At 39.0% G+C, this 24,123-nt stretch overlaps 1 protein-coding gene across 1 annotated transcript; it reads left to right on the top strand.

The window, feature by feature from the left end:
• Positions 1-1,676: 1,676 nt before the first annotated feature.
• LOC121218411 (uncharacterized) lies at positions 1,677-6,285 on the top strand. Its single transcript, XM_041095585.1, has 2 exons — positions 1,677-3,866; positions 5,920-6,285. The coding sequence occupies exons 1-2, from the start codon at positions 1,677-1,679 to the stop codon at positions 6,283-6,285; spliced, it is 2,556 nt and encodes an 851-aa protein (XP_040951519.1).
• Positions 6,286-24,123: the final 17,838 nt, after the last annotated feature.

Here is a 24,123-nt window from a genome sequence, read left to right as displayed (position 1 = left end):
GCACAAAATGAGGCTCTAAAGAAGAGTTTGTCAGAGAACCAAAAGGAAAAGGGCAAACTAGAAAACAGAGTGACTGAGTTAGAAGGATCGCTCCATCGGCATCGAAATCAGAACTCTGTAATAGAATTGAGAGCAAGCTTAAATAGAATTGAAGAAATGAAAGAAAGAATAGAAGAGTTAGAAACAGCATTGCAAAATTACGAGACCCGGATCAAGTACTTGGAAGCTAATGAAGATTGTCAGAATGAGCAACTGCACTACTTTTAGAACCAAGTTAGAGATAGAAATCATATTATGCGAGAAGTCGTAATTCAAATCCGGGAGGTAGCTGATCATCTGCAGACTTTGGCAGCGCAAGCTGATGTGTTGAGCGTGAAGTACGAGTTGGAGTCAAGTCGAGGACAAGAGTTAGTCTCTTTACTTAAGAAGATTAGACTTCTGAGTACTAGGGCTAAGTCGTATCCGTAATCCACCTTAAGTAAAGAAGTTTGTTTTCTAGTAAAGTTTTCAAGATAAAATTGAATTAGAACTAACGCCTTTTTTGCATTCATTTCATTCATTTCATTCATTGCATTAAAAGACCCTAATTGAATAAAATTATTTCAGTTAACTTGGAAAACCGACACCCCTATGGTACTCATGCAACATCAAAGAACATGGACCAAAGATTAGAAAAGCTTGAACAACTCCAAAAAGAGATGCAAGACAAAATGCAAGAGCGGTTGGAAAAAATTCAACAGGATTTGGCAGAAAAGATGGTGGAGTCCCAAAATAGCATGATGACTCAACTAAAAAAATTGTTGGCTGGGGGAAATGATAAAGGAAAAAGCCCTATGACTAATACTGAAGAATGAGACAATGATAGACCACTTTACCCTCCGGGCTTTACCCCTCCGCATGTGCATACTCAAGCTGAGGAATACCCACACAAATCCTCCATTACAATCAGACCTCAGCAGTTTCAAACGGGTACCTCAATGCTAATGAACTTCCAAATTGGAGTAGGTTCTAACCTCAGAGAGAACCCTACCAATCCCATTGTCCTCGATTTCGACGAAGTGGCTGAGAAAGAGAAGACAAAAGAAAAATTTCCAAAGCAGTTGGAGGAGAGATATAAATGGCTCGAAGAAAAATTCAGGGCTATGGAAAGTGGTGAGAATTACCAAGGGATTGATGCTGGAAGCTTGAGTTTGGTCCTGGATCTGGCATTTCCCCATAAGTTTAAAATGCCAGATTTTGAGAAATATAATGGGACCAATTGTCCTAAAGCCCACATCACCATGTTTTGTAGGTGAATAACTGGATACGTTAACAATGACCAATTGCTTATACACTACTTTCAAGATAGCCTCACAGGGGCAGCGTCTAAGGGGTACAATCAATTGAGTCGTGCCCAGATTAGTTCTTGGAAGGATTTAGCACAAGCATTTATGAAGCAGTACAGTCATGTGGCAAATATGGTCCCTGATAGAATCACCTTGCAAAATATGGAGAAAAAAAAGAAACGAAAGTTTTAGGCAATATGCGCAAAGGTGGAGGTTGTCGTTCAAGTCCAGCCTCCGCTATTGGAAAGAGAGATGACAATACTTTTCATTAACACACTGAAGGCACCATTTATCACATATATGTTGGGAAGTGCCACGAAAAGCTTCTCTGACATAATTATGAATGGAGAAATGATTGAAAACGCCATAAGGAGTGGGAAGATTGAGGCTGGAGAAAGTAACCAAAGGTTGGTTCCGAAAAAAAAGGAGAATGAGGTGAACAACGTAAGTACCTATAACAAGGGCTACTCAAAATCGATTATGGTGAACCAACCAGGAAAGGTGGCTGCTAATCAACAGGGTTCATCAAGACAAGAATCCAGCGCAAGACAGAACACGGAAAAGCTCCAGTTCACGCTAATTCCGGTACCATACAAGGAGTTGTATAAAAGTTTGTTTGATGCACATATTGTTTCCCATTTCTATTTAAAACCCCTACAACCTCCGTACCCTAAATGGTACGACGCAAATGCACAATGCGGCTATCATGCGGGGATTACGGGACATTCAATAGAAAATTGCACAGGCTTCAAAAAGCTGGTTGAAAGGCTAATTAGCATAGGCGTTGTCAAGATTGATGATTCGCCCAATGTGAAAAATCTGTTACCTAACCATACTGATAAAGGGGTAAACATGATAACTGGGAACACGGAGAGGAATGTCATGGTAGATATTGCGGAAGTAAGAACCCCTTTGAAATGGGTCTGGAAGAAAATGGTGGAAAGGAGGTTAATCAGTTTAAATTTAGAGGAGAAATGCAGGGAGACGAAAAATTATTGCAAATTTCATCACGAAAAAGGGCACGAGATCCAAGAATGCACAGAATTCAGAACCTTAGTTCAAAGCATGATGGACAATAAGGAAGTGGAGTTCTATGAAAAAATTGAGGAAGGAGAAAGCATATGCTCGTCAGAACTAACAACAAGGGTTTCGAAAATAAGCTATCCTGTGGTCATTATCTTGCAACCAAGGAAGAACGAGGTGGAGGTATCAGTAACGCCCAAAATAATAATCAAGAAGCCCGAAGCCTTCCCTTACAAAAATAACAAGAAAGTCCCGTGGAGCTACGCGTGCAACACAACTGTCCAAGAAAATGAAATTTTAGCCAGTGCTATGAAATATGATCAAGTCATGGGTTCTTATACGCGTAGTGGGAAGCGCTACGACTTGATAAGTCCTCCAGCCGAGCCAGTAAAGGGAAAGACCATAGTGACGGAGCAAGAGAAAGAAAAAGAAGCCAAGCCTACGTTACCTATCATCGAGCCAGTGAAAGAGGAAGAAGCCAAGGAGTTCCTCAAATTCCTGAAGCACGGTGAATATAGTGTTGTGGAGCAATTGCATAAACAACCAGCCCGCATATCCGTGTTAGCCTTGCTCTTGAGCTCTGAAGTACATCGAAAGGCGTTGATGAAAGTGCTGAATGAAACCTATGTGGCCAATGACATCTCTGTCAACAAGTTAGATTGGTTGGTCAACAACATAAGCGCTGATAACTTTATCTTCTTCAACGATGACGAAATACCACCTGGAGGCATGGGGTCCACTAAAGCTTTGCATATTACCACCCAATGCACAGAGTATACCTTGCCAGGAGTTTTGATAGATAACGGGTCAATATTGAATGTATTGCCCTTATCCACACTTAACAGGTTGCCTATGGATAGTTCACATATGAAGACATGTCAGAATATAGTGAGAGCATTCAATGACACAGAAAGAAAGGTCATAGGAAAAATCAAGATACCCTTGTTGATCGATCCAACTATTTACGAGGTGGATTTTCTTGTAATGGATATCAGACCTTCCTATAATTGCTTATTAAGAAGGCCATGGATACATTCGGCGGGGGCTGTACCATCATCGTTATATCAGAAGCTGAAGTTAGTGTCAGAGGGTCGGTTGGTGACAATAAACGCTGAAGAGGATATCATAGCAGCTGTAGCTAATGACGCACCTTACTTGGAAGCCAATGATGATGCAGTTGAATGCTCCTTTCGATCTTTGGAGTTTGTAAATGCAACATTTATTTCTGAGGGGAGCAAAATTCCCATGCCAAAAATATATAAGACCACAAAGATGGGGTTGCAATTGTTAGTGGGAAGAGGAGCATTACCCGGAAAAGGATTAGGGAGATGTCTCCAAGGAAGAACTGAGACTCCAGTGCTGAAAGAAAAACAAGATTGCTTTGGCTTAGGATATAAGCCAGACATTAGGCAGAGAAGGAAAGAGTTGGAAAAAAGGCAAGAAAGGAGAAGGGCACGCCTAAATGGAAAGGAAGTTAAACTGGAACCAATGATAATTCCTCACATATCCAAAACCTTTGTATTGGGGGGGATCATTCATCCTAAAAAAATTGTGCTGAGGGAGGAGAGCATCAATGTCATACATGAAGATACGAAAGAAAAGGGGATTATGTTAGATATATGTCCCTATGAACCTGGGAGTGTTCTAAATAATTGGACTGCAGAAGAAATACCTGAAGTTTTTAGAGCTTTCTCAGAGTAATATTCAAAACATGTTTGTTGTTTTAGCCTAGAGAACAATGAAAACTTTTTTTGAAATGGGCATATATCTAAACATCGTTATTTTAATGGAATATGTCTTTACAATTATTTTTGAGCAGATATTCTTTCACGATTCTTTCATTATTTTTGCACCAATAGTCATTTTGGATTCTTTCATTCTCTTGGATTTTCTTCCCAAATCATTCATTCATAAATTCATCAACATACCATATAAATAGATATTCTTAAATTCATACATTCTTTTTATATTCTTTGGTATCTATAACAGGTCCTTGGATATCAATGACGTGAGTGACTCTACTATGGAATCAGAAAATCCTTTTGAGCGGGATATGTGTTTAGAGAGGTCTCATGACTTTGAAGATAACAGAGATTGTAACCTATCTCCAGACTTATTGAGGATGGTAAAGTAGGAGGAGAAACAAATCCTACCTCACAAGGAAATGGTGGAGACTGTAACCCTAGAGGAGCGAAAGATGGTGAAGATTGGAACATGCATGACTGAAGAAGCAAAACAAGACTTTATTGAGTTACTTCGATAACTCAAAGACGTCCTTGCATGGTCATACCAGGATATGCCAGGGTTAAGTACCGATATCGTAGTTCACCGTTTTCCTATAAAGGAGGATTGCAAGCCAGTTCAGCAAAAACTCCGGAGGATGAGGCCTGATGTTGTACTAAAAATAAAAGAAGAGGTTCAAAAGCAATTTGATGCTGGGTTCCTACAAATGGTCAAATACTCAGAATGGGTAGCCAATATTGTACCCGTCCCTAAGAAAGATGGGAATGTACGAATGTGTGTAGATTACAGAGATTTGAATAAGGCTAGCCCGAAAGATAATTTTCCCTTGCCTCACATCGACACCCTGGTGGATAACACGGTGAGGAACTCATTATTCTCCTTCATGGATGGCTTTTCGGGATATAACCAAATTAAAATGCATCCTAAAGATATGAAGAAAACCACGTTCATAACCTTAAGGGGGACTTTCTGTTATAAAGTGGTGCCATTCGGGTTGAAAAATGCGAGAGCCACATACCAGAGAGCCATGGTGACCCTCTTCCACGATATGATGCATAAGGAAATTGAAGTATATGTTGATGACATGATCGCAAAATCCCGGACGGAAAGAGAACGTGTGCGAGTCTTAAGAAAGTAGTTCTTAAGATTGAGAAAGTTCCAACTCAAACTTAATCCAGCCAAATGTATCTTCAGAGCTAGGTCGGGAAAAATTCCGGGGTTTGTAGTCAGTGAAAAATAGATTGAAGTTGATCCAGACAAAGTCAAGGCAATTCGAGATTTGCCTCCACCACGCACCCAGAAAGAAGTTCGAGGTTTCTTAGGAAGATTGAATTACATTGCTCGGTTTATTTCGTAACTGACCGAGAAATGTGACCCCATATTTCATCTTCTAAAGAAACATAATCCGGATGAGTGGAATGAAGAATGCCATAAGGCTTTCGACAAGATAAAACAATATTTGACCAATACTCTAGTGTTGTCGCCACCTAGGCTAGATAAACCACTGATCCTGTATTTAACAGTGTTCGACAACTCTATGGGATGTGTGCTAGGTCAACATGATGAGACGGGGAAGAAGGAGAAGGCGATATATTATCTCAGTAAGAAATTTACTGACTGTGAAATGAGATATTCTCCCATTGAAAAGTTATGTTGCGCCCTGGTTTGGGCAACACGGAGATTGAGGCAATACATGCTTTATCATACGACTTGGTTAATTTTAAAGTTAGACCTTTTAAAATATATGACGGAGTCAACTGTGTTGAATGGGAGGATGGCTAGGTGGTAGATCTTACTCTCCGAGTTTGATATAGTCTACATAAATTAGAAAGCCGTCAAAGGGAGCGCGATAGCAAAATTTTTGGCCAGCAGAGCTTTAGAAGACTATGAACCTCTAAATTTTGATTTCTCAAATGGAGATTTGATGTATGTTGCAACCGCTGAAGAGGATTCCCATGAAAATCACCCTTGGAAGCTAAGCTTTGACAGAGCTTCGAATGCTATAGGTAATGGAATTGGGGCAGTCCTTGTGTCCCCTAGTGGAGATCATTATCTTTTTACTAGAAAATTGGATTTTGATTGCACCAATAATATTGTTGAATATGAAGCTTGCATTATGGGAATCCGGGCAGCCATAGAGCGAAAAATTAAGATACTGGAAGTATATGGAGACTCTGCATTGGTGATATACTAGCTCAAAGGGGAATGGGAAACGAAAGACCCAAAGTTAATCCACTATCAAAAACTAGTTTTGGAATTGATCGAGGAATTTGACAGTCACTTTTTGTTATCTCCTACGAGACGAAAATCAGATGGCTGATGTTTTAGCCACTCTAGCCTCTATGATCAAAGTAAACAAATCAGAATACCTGAAACCTATTCAAATCAGCATTTATGAGGCTCCGGATCCTTGCTACAGTATTGAGGAGGAGGAAAACGATGACCATCCATGGTATTAAGACATACTGTGATATCTAAAGAATCGTGAGTACCCTGATCATGCGACAGAAAATGATAAGAGGACATTGAGGAGATTGGTCATTGATTATATCTTAGATGGAGATATTTTGTATAAAAAGGGAAAGGATCAAGTATTGTTGAGATGTATGGATGCTGTGAAGGCCAAAAAAAATTTGGAAGAAATGCATGAAAGTATCTGTGGAACGCATACCAACGGCTTCACGATGGCCAGACAGATTATGAGATTTGGGTACTATTGGTCCACCATGGAAGGACATTGCATTAATTATGCCAAAAAGTTCCATAAATACCAAATTTATTATGACAAAATCCATGCACCTCCACCTCTTCTCGTTATGACTTCTCTATGGCCTTTCTCCATGTGGGGAATGTATGTCTTCGGGCCAATATCACCAAAGGCTTCTAATGGCCATCGATTTATTTTAGAGTTATTGACTATTTCACTAAATGGGTGGAAGCTGCTTCATATGCTAATGTCATGAAGTCAGCAGTCAACAAGTTCTTGAAAAAAGAGATTATATGTTGATAAGGAATGCCCAAAAGGATCATATCTGACAATGCGTTGAATTTGAACAACAGCTTAATAGCGGAAGTTTGTAGTCAGTTCAAGATCAGACACCTTAATTCGTCACCTTATCGTCCAAAAATGAATGGTGCAGTAGAGGCAGCTAACAAAAATATCAAGAAGATTGTAGGGAAAATGACTGAAACCTACAAAGACTGGCATGAGAAATTACCTTTTGCTCTCATTGCCTATCGAACATCTATTAGGACTTCTACTGGGGCAACACCTTTTTCTCTAGTCTACGGGATGGATGTAGTATTACCCATTGAAGTTGAGATCCCTTCTCTTCGGGTGTTAGCTGAGTTAAGGTTAGATGAGGCCGAATGGATTCAATCTCGATATGACCAGCTAAACCTAATAGAAGAAAAGAGGCTAAAAGTTATTCATCACGGTCAGATGTATCAGAAACGAATGATGCGAGCCTATAACAAAAAGGTCCGTCCCAGAGAATTTCACGAAGGGGACCTGGTGTTGAAAAAGATTCTTCCTCTACAAAAAGATTTTAGAGGAAAATGGATGCCAAATTGGGAAGGATCTTATGTTGTAAAGAAGGCCTTTTCTAGAGGAGCTCTGATCTTGAGCGAGATGAATGGTAAAAGCCTGCTAAATCCTATAAACTCTAATTCAGTTAAGAAGTATTTCACCTGAAGAAAGAGGACCAAGGTGAAAACCCACAAAGAGCGCTTTGAGTTCTAAAAAAAAGGGGGCCAAGGTGAAAACCCGTAAAGGATGCCTTTAGACCAAAGGAGATTTGAGTTGAAAGCCCGAAAAAGGCAGCTTAAATTTTGATCAGAATGGGGCATGTGGTGATCTTGTCATACCTGAATTTATAGGAAAGGTAGGCGACATCTTGGGGCATCCACAAAGTACTGCAGATCTCCTAAACACATGTCAAACTCGAAAAGGTCTTCAGAAAGTTTGTATAGAGAAGTTCAAGCTGCGATATCTGGGGCACCTAACCTTCATACTATTTATATATTGCATTTTTTGTTCTTGGAATACTTCTTTCTTTTTCAAGATATGTGTTCTCAATCAATTCCTCTTTTATTCTTGATAATTTATTCGTTTTGAGTTGCTTCCAAATCAAATTTATTTTTATCCATTGTTATGATCTTTTTGCAAGCATGTTGCATTGGAAGAATGATTAATGGACTAATAATACTTTCACAAGGGAATTTTGCATATTACTTTAGAAGTTTTTAAATGATATAAGGACCTGAAACAGGACTATTGTTTAGAACACACCAAGTTTAAAGGTTGCATTGTCTAAGAAGGGAAAGTTTAAATTTAGACTATCCTTTCGGATTTTGTTGTCCAAACATTGATGGAACAAAATGACAAGATATCCTGTCGGTGACAAAGCTTCAATGAACAAACAAGCAATGATCACCGAGGGATAGGAAGAGGTTTTTCGGAAGAGAAAGTGCTATAATGGTGCATAAACATTTGGTATGACACATTGGGAATGGTGTAAAGCCAAAAAGATTCACATCATGTATCCTTGAATTGCAATAGGAGAGGATTGAGAAAAAACCAGATCTTATACTCCTAAATTTTAGTGGGAGGAGAATGATTCAAATTTTATGTCCCAAAGTTACAATGGATTGAGCTTTGAAGATTACAGTGGGGGCAATCTGATTAAGTAAGATATGAGCATTACCAATCGGACAAGATAGCATTCTGATGTGTTGGTAATAAAACCTTGATGAAGAACGAAGAATAACAACCCAAACATTAAAAATGGATCATCTTCATGACATTTTACATTCATGCATGCACGTCTAGTTAGGAGCATTTAATTCATTCTGATCATGTCATCCTACTCACTAGACATGATTAGGTCTATAAAATAGATTATACAGATCATGTTTCCTAGAGAACAAATCATCGAAGGTAGCAGATCTTGTCTTCCTGTATTGGCAGCGAAGTAGATCGAAGTTAGCAGATCTTGTCTTCCTGTACTGGTAGCAAAGTAGATCGAAGATAGCAGATCTTGTCTTCCTGTACTGGCAGCGAAGTAGATCAAAGATAGTAGATCTTGTCTTCCTGTACTAGCAGCGAAACAAATCAAAAAACAACGAATCTTATCTCCCCAACGTTAAAACTGAGAGAATCAGATCTTGTCTTCATGTATTGGCAGCGAAGTAGATCGAAGATAGCAAATCCTATCTCCATGAAGTTGCAGTGGAGTGGATTAAAACCACAGATCTTATCTCTCTGAAGTTACAGTAGAGCAGATCGTACCCAATCTTATCTCCCTGAAGTTGCAGTGGAGTAGATTAAAGAAACTAATCCTATCTCTCTGAAGTTGCAGTGGAGTGGATTAAAACCACAGATCTTATCTCTCTGAAGTTGCAGTAGAGTAGATCGCATCAGACTATATTTTCTTAAAGATACAGTAAACCAAATTGAAGCTACAAGTCTCATCTGATTGAGGTTGTAGTGTAGCAGACTGAAGATAGCAAAGGTTTCCTCGAAGAGACACAGATCTCATCTCTCTGAAGCCGCAGTGAAGTGGATCAAAGCGACAAGATACAGTGGAGTGGGTCAAAGTAACAAGACCCAATAGGGGAAGGAGGCTACCTGAAGAAGAAATGCACCAAGAAGTCAAGACTCGGCGAGACCGGGCAAAATTGGACTTTCTTAGTCTTTGCTCTATTCTCGTTACACGACAATGAGCAAAGAGGGGTAGCTTTACAGCCAATTTTATGCTTGGGCCCAATTAACTCTCAACCCAATTACAAGCCAGCCCAATTAACCCTCAACCCAAACAAGCCCAATAACCCAATTGGCCCAAAACCTGACCCAACAATCAAGCTAGGGTTTCAGAAAGTCTGAAACCCTAGCGCCACATTTGCTGACTTTAGGACTTCTGCCGCTGCCGCCAAACGTCCCATCTACTATAAAAGGACAACACAAGCAGTAGCAAAATCGGCTATAAAAGCCAACGAAAAATGTAACTTTGGGGGGCTCTTCTTTCCAATTTTCGTAAAAAAAATCATTAGCAGAAAGAAATAAAAAGCAAAAACAGATTCAAGGTGAATTTTTTTCTTTTCGGTTTTGTAGATCTATTTTCTATATTCTCTTTTCTTTTTGTTTACGCATATATATAAATAAAAATAGTAAATAGAATGAAAGAAGGAAGATTTACCCGATTCGCCATTCGGTTGCGCCGCTGTCGGGGTCTGCCCATCGGTGAAATCGGCCCTAAAAAGTCGAGTTAGGGGGTTCTTCCTCTTGATTTTAGGGCCAAACGAATCTAGCCTTCGATTGGGTCTTAAAATGGGGACTAGAATGCCCATTTTGCGCAACGCCGGCCACCGCCCACGGTGGCGCTATGGCGGCGCTAAGAAGACCCAAAGGCCGGACGTTTGAGAGAGATGATGAAGGTTTTTTGTTTTTTTTAAATAATGGTTGAAATGTTTTTTTTGAAGAAAATCTAGATTAAATTCCATTATTAAAACAACGCCGTTTTGCTATTAAGGGTCAGGCGCCAAAACGACGCCGTTTTGGCCCTGACTCGTGCGGTGATCCGACCCTGGGAAACGATCCGCGTGTTTTCTTCAAATGGGATATTTGCGCGCGCAGTCCCTCCGACTTTGCAATGCTTTGCACTTTTGGCCAGTTTTCGTTATTTTCTTTTATTTTAAATTGGCTGCATAATTTTAATTTTGTTTAATTTTAGTCCGTTGCAGCGCTGGGTTTTGGGGCTTTAGTTTATTTACCATTTTGGTCCCTCCTCTTTCGGCGCATGTAGCAATTTAATCCTTTTTGTTATTTTTTATTTCGAATTCGCCCAGTATTTTCGTTTCTATTTCGATTTAGTCTGTTTTTTAGTAATTTTATTATTTAGTAATTATTTTATTATTATTTTCATTATTATTATTAATTATTAATTTTCTTTTCTTTTTATTTATTTGGGACTATTGTATTAATATATTAATTAGTTTTATGTTATTTTAGCTTTATTTTTATTTCATATATATATATACACATATATGCATTATGCCCGTACATATATATACTTATATTTTATAATATTTACCTATACCTACATACATATTTATATATATTTCATTTTCATAAATATATATATTCTTACATATTCTTTATACTTCTAAAATATACATTTTGTTTATATTCTTTACATTATATAATTCATATATTTACCTACATATATATATTTTATATTTGATGATTGTTATATACATATACATGTATGTACATACATACTTACATATATTTTCATGCATAATAGTTTTAAATATGTGTACATGCATATGTTTTTCATATTTTCATAATTTTATACATATACATATATCTTTTATATTTTTGTAATTTTGTTAATTTTGTTAATTTATTTATTTATGTGTCTATTATGGTCATTTTTCTTGCTTTAGTTTTTTTCTGTTTATTATTTGTTATTGTGCCCACATGATTGTTTTTTTTGTTGGTCTTATTATTTATTTATCTTTTGTTTTGCTCATGTTATTTTACTTACATTATCATCGTTATCATTATTTTACATCCATTTTTACTCGGATTTATCAAAAACGAAAAATTTCAAAATAAAAGCAATAATCGGTATTTGGGATCTTCGAGAGAATTGAACCCTAACGTATTGGGTTCTAATTTTTTTTGTTGGATTTAAATAATAGAGGGTGCTCTTTAAAATAAAAACACAAATAAAAAGCTCAGTATCATAATTCAATACATTGTGTCCTAATGCATTGGATATGACATGTTGTTTTCTCGAGACGAGGATTTTTCAAAATAAATGCGATATTCAATGTTTAATATTTTGAAAAATTGTGTCCTAATGTATTGGATTGCAATTTTTCATATGACCTAAACAATTGAATACCCTTTTTAATTTTATTGTGTGTAACACCCCGAACCCGAAACCGACACCGGAGTCGAACACGAGGTGTTAACTGACTTTAACCCCTTATAAAATTTATTTTCCAGACACTGCCCAATCTGCGTACTAGTCGTTTTAAAAATCATATCTTGAGTTTCGTAACTCGAAAATCAGTTTCGTAATTTTTCCCAGAAACTAGACTCATGTGCCCATCTATGTATTTTTTCTAGAATTTTTGGTTGGGCCAATTAGTACAGTTTATTAGTCAAAGTCTCCCAAGTTGCAGGGGTCGACTACACTGACCTTTGCCCATTACGACTTGAATATCTCCCTGCACGGGGCTTCAATACTGATGCCGTTTGTTTCTATGAAAACTATACTCAGAGAGGAATATGTACATATATGGTACGACCCCTAATTATCTCTGGTTAATTTGTAATGAATTTCCAAAGTCGGAGCAGGGAATCCAGAAACCGTTCTGGCCCTGTCCCACAAAAATCTGATTATCTCTTAATATACTGCCCATATGATCTTTTCGTTACTTCCTCATGAAAACAGACTCATCGAGCTTCGATTACATAATTTATTCATCAATTAATTCCACTCCTACTATTTTTAGTGATTTTTCAATCTCATGACACTGCTGCTACCAGCATCTGTTACGAAAGTAACTAGGTCCATTTCATGCCTACCCTTGATCCAACTCAATCTAACATTCGTGCCATTTTCGCATGGCTTAAAGTTTACATGCCAAAGTTCAAACACAACGTAATAACTTATACATGCCAAAATGTTCTTCTAAGCCAACTAAGAAAAAAAGTACCAAAACTTGCTATCCGGTGTGATGACTTCGATGACGGCCCGACCACGCAAAAATAGATGAGTCCAAGCAACCTATAATGGGTGACAAGGAAACATCGAGTGAGTTTATAACTCAGTAAGTCATAAGCAATGCACTACCATCCATCAATAACATTATCACAAGAGGAAACAAAATGGAACGAGTCAATTTACTCCATCCATACCGAACCATACCATAGTTCCTCCAACCTATCGATTCAATTTCATATCAATTCATGCATTCACATTCTATATACTCATCAATAGGACATTGAAGCATTTTCATAAATCAATTTATTTTCGTTACAATCAAACGACTAAACGGCCTTTCACCCATCCTACGATAAATTTTATGTACGTGACTTCAAGTATATTTGTCACATAGGTTCGAACTTACCGAGCTTAACACCAAGCATAAGCATAGCACCTATTAGCCACGTACTCAAGACACTTACCCGATCCGCTGTCCGCGATCGACTCAATAGTGTCGCACACATAGTCTCCATAATGATTCACGATTGTATATTGAGTCCGCACACTCAGTGCTATATAATCAACTCGCACACTTAGTGCTACGTAATCAAATCGCACACTTAGTGCTACATAGTCAAACTCGCACACTTAGTGCCGCATGGTCAATTCGCACACTTAGTGCATCATATTCATTTCGCACACTTAGTGCCGCATAGTCAAATCGCACACTTAGTGCTGTACAATTTAATCCCGCGCACTTAGCGCCAATCTCATGGTCATAAATGGTTATCCCGCACTTTTAGTGCTGAGATCAACAACTCAGTACATCTTACCTCTTTTCTTTCATTCAACAATTTCATCATCACATACGTACATGCACATATATATATATGTATATTTATTCATTCCATTCAGCATCAATACATAAACATTATGACCATTGAAATAACACCAACTACATGCTTAATGACTTACCTTGTGTTGGGTAAGACGGTTCCAACTCGGCTACTCAGTGATCTTTTCTTTGCCTTTGCTTGATTCTCCTCCTTTAACTCCTTGAGCTTAATCAATAAATCAACTAGTTTAGCCATCTTGCTAAACATTAATAATTCAATTACACATGCATATGTATGTTTGTATATTCGGCAACCATCCTCACTAATTACCCATTTAGTCGATTATACACATAATTAAAGGTAACATCCCGAATGGGCATACTTGTATATATATACATATATATGCATATATATATATACTTTGGAATGGGCATCACAATTAGATTTAACACCACCTTCATACTCAATTAGATGGCCGAATGTATGTATACATGTGCAATGTCAACTATAACATCATTTAAACACCGAAATTTCATCTCATGAATACTTAATCGAATTTTCCTAATCTAGCATATTTTCACATCTATTTGTAACATCATGTAATCCACATATAACTACATTTCTTAAGTTCCACATCTTAATGTCCATTATAGCCACTCTCATAGTCTAAATCTAGCAATCGGCAACACCCACCTTTCCACTATGTTAGCCGAATACTCATTCTCTTCCTAGTCCTAAATTCGGCACCTCCAACAAAATAGCTTAACAATTTTCAACTTTCATGCTAACATAACAAGCAACTTAACACATCCATGTAACTAGCATGCTAATAGCATCAAGGTATCAACTAAATTTTTTAAGCTCCTTAGCCGAATCCTAACTCTCCAACAACCCCAAATCCAACCATGGGATAGATAGAATCTAGACTCATCACCCAAAGGTTGTGTAAGCTTCCAAAAATATCATTGAACATACCTTGATCTAAAGGACCACCTTGGCCGAATCTTGCTTCCTCTTCTTCCTCTAGTTACAACAATTGCAAAAGAAAGAAAACATGAACACTCCTTCTTCCCTCCTTATTAAGCATTCAAACTCCCTCATTTTCATGCCACAACATCAAACACTCCTCCTAGGCACAAGCAATGGCCGAATTCTTTCCAAGTTTTTCTCCCCTTCTATTTCTTGGTTTTTCGGCTAGGAGATGGCAAGTATGACACCCTTTTTTTTTTGTTCACTTTCCTATTATTATCCCCATCATTTGTTCACCAAAAGAAAACATATTAAATTAGAATGAGTGGAGCATCATCACTCCTTGGCCGGCCACCATGTATTTTATGGGCAATTTGACATGCAAAGCCATGCTTCCTCACCCTATTATTAATTACTCCTTATAATTCATCTATCATCTTTTCTAACTTCGTCAACTAGGCCCTTTTTGAATTAATTCACAATCCTAAAGCTAATATTAAGCATTTAATTTCTCATATATTCACTGTCACACAAAAATTTATGCAATCAAAACACAAAAACAAATTTTTGGCTCGGTAATGTGGTCTCGAAACCACATTCCGACCGGGGTCTAATTTGGGTTGTCACAACTCTCCCCCACATAAGAAATTTTCGTCTCCGAAAATCCTACCGGTAAATAGGTTTGGGTATCGTTCTTTCATCGAGCTCTTGGGTTCCCAGGTTGCTTCCTCGATCCCGTGTTTGAGCCACAACACCTTAACCAACGGAACCCTTTTATTCCGCAACTCCTTCACTTCATGAGCTAGGATACACATCGGCTCTTCTTCATAACTCATATCGGCTCGAATTTCAACCTCCGACGGACTAATTATGTGCGAAGGATCAGATCTATAGCGTCGAAGCATCGAAACATGAAAGACATCGTGTATCCTTTCAAGTTCAGGGGGCAAAATCAATCTATATGCAACCGGCCCCACTCGTTCGGAAATTTCGTACGGCCCAATGAATCTCGGGCTCAACTTGCCCTTACGGCCAAATCTGAATACCTTCTTCCAAGGTGACACTTTAAGAAACACTTTATCTCCCACCTGATATTCAATGTCCTTTCGTTTTAAATCCGCATACGATTTTGACGATCTGTGGCTACCTTCAGACTTTCGCGGATTACCTTTACTTTTTGTTCGGCATCTTTAATCAAATCAACTCCGAAAATTTTACTTTCACCGAGCTCGGTCCAAAACAATGGCGTACGGCATTTACGGCCGTACAAAGCCTCGTAAGGTGCCATCTTAATACTTGATTGGAAACTATTGTTATAAGCGAATTCGATCAAGGGTAAATACCGTTCCCATGAACCACTAAACTCGAGGATGCAACATCTCAACATATCCTCAAGTATCTGAATTATCCGCTCGGATTGACCATCGGTTTGTGGATGAAAAGCGGTGCTAAAATGCAGCTTGGTACCCAAAGCTTCTTGCAATTTCTTCCAAAATCGTGAGGTGAATCTCGGATCTCTATCCGACACGATAGAAATAGGTACTCCATGTAATCTCACAATCTGAGAGACATACAATTCGGCTAGTTTATCCAATGAAAGATCCGTACGCACGGGGATAAAGTGAGCCGACTTAGTCAGCCTATCAACAACAACCCAAATCGCATCCTTCTTACTTGCGGACAATGGCAGTCCGGACAAAAAGTCCATTGTGACTCGGTCCCATTTCCACTCGGGTATCATGATCGGCTGAAGTAACCCTGAAGGCACTTGATGTTCTGCTTTCACTTGTTGACATATTAAACATCTCGAAACAAAGTCGGAGATGTCTCGCTTCATACCATGCCACCAAAGCCGACGTTTCAAGTCGTTGTACATCTTCGTGTTCCCCGGGTGAATTGACATTCGGCTACAATGGGCTTCGTTCAGAATCATCGGAATGAGTTCCGAATTCCTTGGAACACACAAACGACTTCTAAACCTCAAACAACCATCATCATCAATCTGAAACTCCGATTCCTTGTTCGGAACACACTCAGCTCGTTTTGCAACCAATTCATCATCGACTTTCTGAGCTTCACGAATTTGATGAGTCAATAATGGTTTGGCTTTTAATTCAGCTACTAACACATTGTCAGGTAGAACAGACAAGTGTACATTCATCGCTCGCAAAGCAAACAGTGATTTCCGGCTTAAGGCGTCCGCAACCACATTAGCCTTTCCCGGGTGGTAATCAATGACAAGCTCGTAATCTTTCAACAACTCAAGCCAACGTCTTTGTCGCAGATTCAAGTCTCGTTGAGTCATCAAATATTTGAGACTTTTGTGATCCGAAAACACATGGCACTTCTCACCAAACAAATAATGTCGCCATATTTTCAATGCAAACACAATGGCGGCTAGTTCGAGATCATGGGTCGGATAATTTCTCTCGTGTGGCTTCAATTGTCTCGACGCATAGGCCACCACTCGACCTTCTTGCATCAATACGCAACCCGACCCAAGTAGGGATGCGTCACTATAGATGACAAACTCTTTACCCGATTCGGGTTGCACCAAAATTGGAGCTTCAGTCAAATGAGTTTTCAGTTGATCGAAGCTTTTCTGACATTTCTCCGTCCATTCGAACTTAACATCCTTTTGAAGTAACTTCGTCATTGGTGTGGCTATCATCGAGAAACCTTTGACAAATCATCGGTAATAACCGGCGAGCCCTAGAAAGCTCCGGACTTCGGTAACGTTTCTCGGAGGCTTCCAGTTAAGTATGGCTGAAATTTTGCTCGGGTCAACTCGAATACCCGATGCGGATACCACATGACCCAAGAAGCTAACCTCTCTTAACCAGAACTCACACTTACTGAACTTAGCATATAACTGCTTATCCCGCAAAATTTGCAACACTTGCCTCAGATGCTCAGCATGTTCGGTCTCATCTCTTGAATAGACCAAGATGTCATCAATAAACACAACTACAAACCGATCCAAATACGGCCTGAAGATCCGATTCATCAAATCCATAAACACCGCAGGGGCATTAGTGAGCCCAAACGGCATCACTAAGAACTCGTAGTGACCGTACCTCGTTCTGAAAGCAGTTTTGGGTACGTCCGAATCTCGAATCTGCAACTGATAATAGCCCGATCTCAAATCTATCTTTGAAAACACCGATGCTCCCTTTAATTGATCGAACAGATCATCAATACGCGGTAACGGATACTTATTCTTTATCGTCACTTTATTCAGTTGATGATAATCAATGCACAACCTCATGGTCCCGTCCTTCTTTTTCACGAACAATACTGGTGCACCCCAAGGTGAGAAACTCGGTCGAGCGAAACCTCTATCCGTCAATTCTTGCAACTGAGCTTTCAACTCTTTTAACTCGGTTAGTGCCATACGATACGGAGCGATCGAAATTGGCGTAGTTCCAGGTACAAGCTCAATACAAAACTCTACCTCCCGAACAGGTGGCAAACCCGGTAACTCTTCAGGAAAAACATCCGGGTATTCACAGACCACCGGCACCGTTTCGGGTTTCCTTTCTAACTCCTTGTCATCGAGTACATACGCAAGGTATGCTTCGCACCCTTTCCTTACATATTTCTGGGCCAACATTGCTGATATTACAGCTGGCAACCCCCTTAAGTTCACAGACTCAACTCGGATTATTTCGTTATTTGCGCACCTCAAATCGATAGTCTTGCTTTTGCAATTCACAACCGCATCATGCGCGGTTAACCAATCCAAACCAAGAATAACATCAAACTCGTCGAACGGTAAAAGCATCAAATCGGCCGGAAAACAGGATTCTCGGATTATTAGAGGGCATCTCTTACACACTTTATCAACAAGTACGCATTGACCCAAAGGGTTTGATACTCGAATTACGAGCTCAGTAGACTCAACAGGTAGAGTCTTACTGGTTGCTAAGGTTTCGCATACATATGAATGAGTAGAACCAGGGTCAATCAATGCAATCACATTAGTATCAAAGAAAGTGAAGGTACCAGTGATGACGTCGGGGGAGGATGCCTCCTCTCGTGCGCGAATGGCATATGCTCTAGCAGGAGTACGGTTCTCGGCTCGATCGGCCGTATCAGAGGCCCCCCTCTGACTACCACCCCTGCCTCCTAAAATTCTCGGTGGTCTACCTCTAGATGTCACTCCACTAGGTCTTGCACCTTGAATCTTATTCTTCTCATCCAGCTCCGTGCAATCTCTAATGAAGTGGTCATTCGAACCGCATCCGTAACAGACCCTGCTAGTAGACTTGCCCCAACATTCACCTAGGTGTCGTCTTCCACATTGGGGACATTCAGGTTTCTCGTGACGATTATTGCCCACACTAGCTACCGAAGTAGCTCGGGAGCCCATCGATGGTCTTGCCCTGATGGAAATTCCCGCAGTCGCCCTCGACTTATTAATGTCCTCCCTGAACTTCTTTACAGCTGAGAACGGAGCTTTACCCGTTGATCTTTCACGATAATCTCTAGCTTCAAATTCAGCCTTCCTCTTCTCCTTTCCAAGTTCTTCCGCCTTGCAGGCTCGTTCGACTAGTGTTACGAATTCTTTTATTTCCAAAATACCCATTAGTAGCTTTAAATCTTCATTCAATCCTTCCTTGAATCTTTTGCACATAGCAACCTCATCAGCTACACACTCCCGGGCATACCTACTGAGTCTTACGAATTCATGTTCGTATTCAGATACAGTCATACGGCCTTGCTTGAGTTCCAAGAACTCCTTACGCTTCTGATCAATGAACCGTTGGCTAATAAATTTCTTTCGGAATTCCGTTTGAAAGAAGTCCCAAGTTACTCGCTCGTTCGGGACTATGGAAATCAAGGTCCTCCACCAATAGTAGGCTGAGTCTTGCAACAAAGATACAACACATTTTAGACATTCGTCGGGTGTGCATGACAATTCATCGAACACCCGAACGGTGTTATCAAGCCAGAACTCGGCCCTTTCGGCATCATCAGTTACTATGGCCTTGAACTCCTCGGCCCCACGCTTCCTAATCAAGTCTACAGGTGGCTTACTCAGCCTTACAGGATCAGCGACTGATGGCATTACAGGCTCTTGGGGTGGATTATTCAAATTTGGGAATTGTTGGACAGCCGGGTTGGTTCGGGCATATTGCACGACCCACTCATTCATCATGGTAAAGAAGGCTTGTTTAGCCCCCTCACCTTGATTATTCGCAGATGACTGAGGTTCAACAGGCGGCGTCCCTTGTGCAGGAGCAGCCGCTACGCTCTCAACGTCATCCGCTAGGGTTCTTTCTTCACCGGGATCCATTTACTAATCCAAAACAAAAACATTTCAACCGTCAGAAGTCATCACCATTTTAAACATTAACATTAAGGCATGTATAGCTAGACTCATACGTGCTATGGTAGTCCTAGAACCGACTAAACCATAGCTCTGATACCAATAAAATGTAACACCCCGAACCCGAAACCGACACCGGAGTCGAACACGAGGTGTTAACTGACTTTAACCCCTTATAAAATTTATTTTCCAGACACTGCCCAATCTGCGTACTAGTCGTTTTAAAAATCATATCTTGAGTTTCGTAACTCGAAAATCAGTTTCGTAATTTTTCCCAGAAACTAGACTCATGTGCCCATCTATGTATTTTTTTCTAGAATTTTTGGTTGGGCCAATTAGTACAGTTTATTAGTCAAAGTCTCCCAAGTTGCAGGGGTCGACTACACTGACCTTTGCCCATTACGACTTGAATATCTCCCTGCACAGGGCTTCAATACTGATGCCGTTTGTTTCTATGAAAACTATACTCAGAGAGGAATATGTACATATATGGTACGACCCCTAATTATCTCTGGTTAATTTGTAATGAATTTCCAAAGTCGGAGCAGGGAATCCAGAAACCGTTCTGGCCCTGTCCCACAAAAATCTGATTATCTCTTAATATACTGCCCATATGATCTTTTCGTTACTTCCTCATGAAAACAGACTCATCGAGATTCGATTACATAATTTATTCATCAATTAATTCCACTCCTACTATTTTTAGTGATTTTTCAATCTCATGACACTGCTGCTACCAGCATCTGTTACGAAAGTAACTAGGTCCATTTCATGCCTACCCTTGATCCAACTCAATCTAACATTCGTGCCATTTTCGCATGGCTTAAAGTTTACATGCCAAAGTTCAAACACAACGTAATAACTTATACATGCCAAAATGTTCTTCTAAGCCAACTAAGAAAAAAAGTACCAAAACTTGCTATCCGGTGTGATGACTTCGATGACGGCCCGACCACGCAAAAATAGATGAGTCCAAGCAACCTATAATGGGTGACAAGGAAACATCGAGTGAGTTTATAACTCAGTAAGTCATAAGCAATGCACTACCATCCATCAATAACATTATCACAAGAGGAAACAAAATGGAACGAGTCAATTTACTCCATCCATACCGAACCATACCATAGTTCCTCCAACCTATCGATTCAATTTCATATCAATTCATGCATTCACATTCTATATACTCATCAATAGGACATTGAAGCATTTTCATAAATCAATTTATTTTCGTTACAATCAAACGACTAAACGGCCTTTCACCCATCCTACGATAAATTTTATGTACGTGACTTCAAGTATATTTGTCACATAGGTTCGAACTTACCGAGCTTAACACCAAGTATAAGCATAGCACCTATTAGCCACGTACTCAAGACACTTACCCGATCCGCTGTCCGCGATCGACTCAATAGTGTCGCACACATAGTGTCCATAATGATTCACGATTGTATATTGAGTCCGCACACTCAGTGCTATATAATCAACTCGCACACTTAGTGCTACGTAATCAAATCGCACACTTAGTGCTACATAGTCAAACTCGCACACTTAGTGCCGCATGGTCAATTCGCACACTTAGTGCATCATATTCATTTCGCACACTTAGTGCCGCATAGTCAAATCGCACACTTAGTGCTGTACAATTTAATCCCGCGCACTTAGCGCCAATCTCATGGTCATAAATGGTTATCCCGCACTTTTAGTGCCGAGATCAACAACTCAGTACATCTTACCTCTTTTCTTTCATTCAACAATTTCATCATCACATACGTACATGCACATATATATATGTATATTTATTCATTCCATTCAGCATCAATACATAAACATTATGACCATTAAAATAACACCAACTACATGCTTAATGACTTACCTTGTGTTGGGTAAGACGGTTCCAACTCGGCTACTCAGTGATCTTTTCTTTGCCTTTGCTTGATTCTCCTCCTTTATCTCCTTGAGCTTAATCAATAAATCAACTAGTTTAGCCATCTTGCTAAACATTAATAATTCAATTACACATGCATATGTATGTTTGTATATTCGGCAACCATCCTCACTAATTACCCATTTAGTCGATTATACACATAATTAAAGGTAACAACCCGAATGGGCATACTTGTATATATATACATATATATGCATATATATATACTTTGGAATGGGCATCACAATTAGATTTAACACCACCTTCATACTCAATTAGATGGCCGAATGTATGTATACATGTGCAATGTCAACTATAACATCATTTAAACACCGAAATTTCATCTCATGAATACTTAATCGAATTTTCCTAATCTAGCATATTTTCACATCTATTTGTAACATCATGTAATCCACATATAACTACATTTCTTAAGTTCCACATCTTAATGTCCATTATAGCCACTCTCATAGTCTAAATCTAGCAATCGGCAACACCCACCTTTCCACTATGTTAGCCGAATACTCATTCTCTTCCTAGTCCTAAATTCGGCACCTCCAACAAAATAGTTTAACAATTTTCAACTTTCATGCTAACATAACAAGCAACTTAACACATCCATGTAACTAGCATGCTAATAGCATCAAGGTATCAACTAAATTTTTTAAGCTCCTTAGCCGAATCCTAACTCTCCAACAACCCCAAATCCAACCATGGGATAGATAGAATCTAGACTCATCACCCAAAGGTTGTGTAAGCTTCCAAAAATATCATTGAACATACCTTGATCTAAAGGACCACCTTGGCCGAATCTTGCTTCCTCTTCTTCCTCTAGTTACAACAATTGCAAAAGAAAGAAAACATGAACACTCCTTCTTCCCTCCTTATTAAGCATTCAAACTCCCTCATTTTCATGCCACAACATCAAACACTCCTCCTAGGCACAAGCAATGGCCGAATTCTTTCCAAGTTTTTCTCCCCTTCTATTTCTTGGTTTTTCGGCTAGGAGATGGCAAGTATGACACCCTTTTTTTTTTGTTCACTTTCCTATTATTATCCCCATCATTTGTTCACCAAAAGAAAACATATTAAATTAGAATGAGTGGAGCATCATCACTCCTTGGCCGGCCACCATGTATTTTATGGGCAATTTGACATGCAAAGCCATGCTTCCTCACCCTATTATTAATTACTCCTTATAATTCATCTATCATCTTTTCTAACTTCGTCAACTAGGTCCTTTTTGAATTAATTCACAATCCTAAAGCTAATATTAAGCATTTAATTTCTCATATATTCACTGTCACACAAAAATTTATGCAATCAAAACACAAAAACAAATTTTTGGCTCGGTAATGTGGTCTCGAAACCACATTCCGACCGGGGTCTAATTTGGGTTGTCACATTGTGCAAGTTTTTAGACAAGCTTATTTCTGAAGAGGTAAAATATCGTGCCCTAACGCATTGGACGTGATGTTTTCTCTTTCTAAAATGAGAGGATCTTAACGCGTAACTTAATTTATATAAGTTTTCTTTTAAAAAATAAGGATCGTATTTTAAAATTCTTCAAAGTTTTCAATTTTCGACATAAAGACACTAACTAATCAACTAGGTACTAATTTTGGGCGTTACGAGGGTGCTAATCCTTCCTCGTACGTAACTGACTCCCGAACCCATTTTTTTGAATTTCATGGACCAAAATCGTTGTTTTAATAAAATTAAATTGTTTATTAAAAACAACCACTTTTACGAGGTGACCTGATCACACCTCATCAAAAAATATTGGTGGCGACTCCCGTTTTTCATTTTCATTTTTCAAAACCTAAGTCGACCCCGTTTTATAAAAAAAATGGTGTCAACATTTATGATTAGTAGTAGTTAAGTAATTTAGTTTTTAAGATTTTCTTAAATGTTGTTATTTTGATTTAGTTTTACATCAATTTCTACTTGCAATTTGCTTCATTATTTTTCTATAGTTATTTTTCTCATTTTTTTTCGTTGTGGATTAATCGTTGTTAAAGAGTGATCAAGAGATTTCATCTATGAGAATTTCAATTGCCGCCCAACATAATCTCCACAATAAAAAAATCTTTGAATTATTGAACTTCTCTAAGCCCTTTAATTCCTCGTATTAAATGTACCAAATGACTTACAAATTAAATGGATATAATAGAATTGTGATGGGTTATAACTAAATTTATCGGGAGGTTGGTTAATTGAAGTGGGAGTAGTTAATCAAAATTAGGGTTGA

Source organism: Gossypium hirsutum, chromosome D06 (assembly GCF_007990345.1).
Source record: "Gossypium hirsutum isolate 1008001.06 chromosome D06, Gossypium_hirsutum_v2.1, whole genome shotgun sequence".
NCBI classification, from domain to species: Eukaryota; Viridiplantae; Streptophyta; class Magnoliopsida; order Malvales; family Malvaceae; genus Gossypium; species Gossypium hirsutum.
The sequence above is the reverse complement of the archived record's forward strand: the minus strand, read 5'-3'. Positions and strand labels throughout refer to the sequence as shown.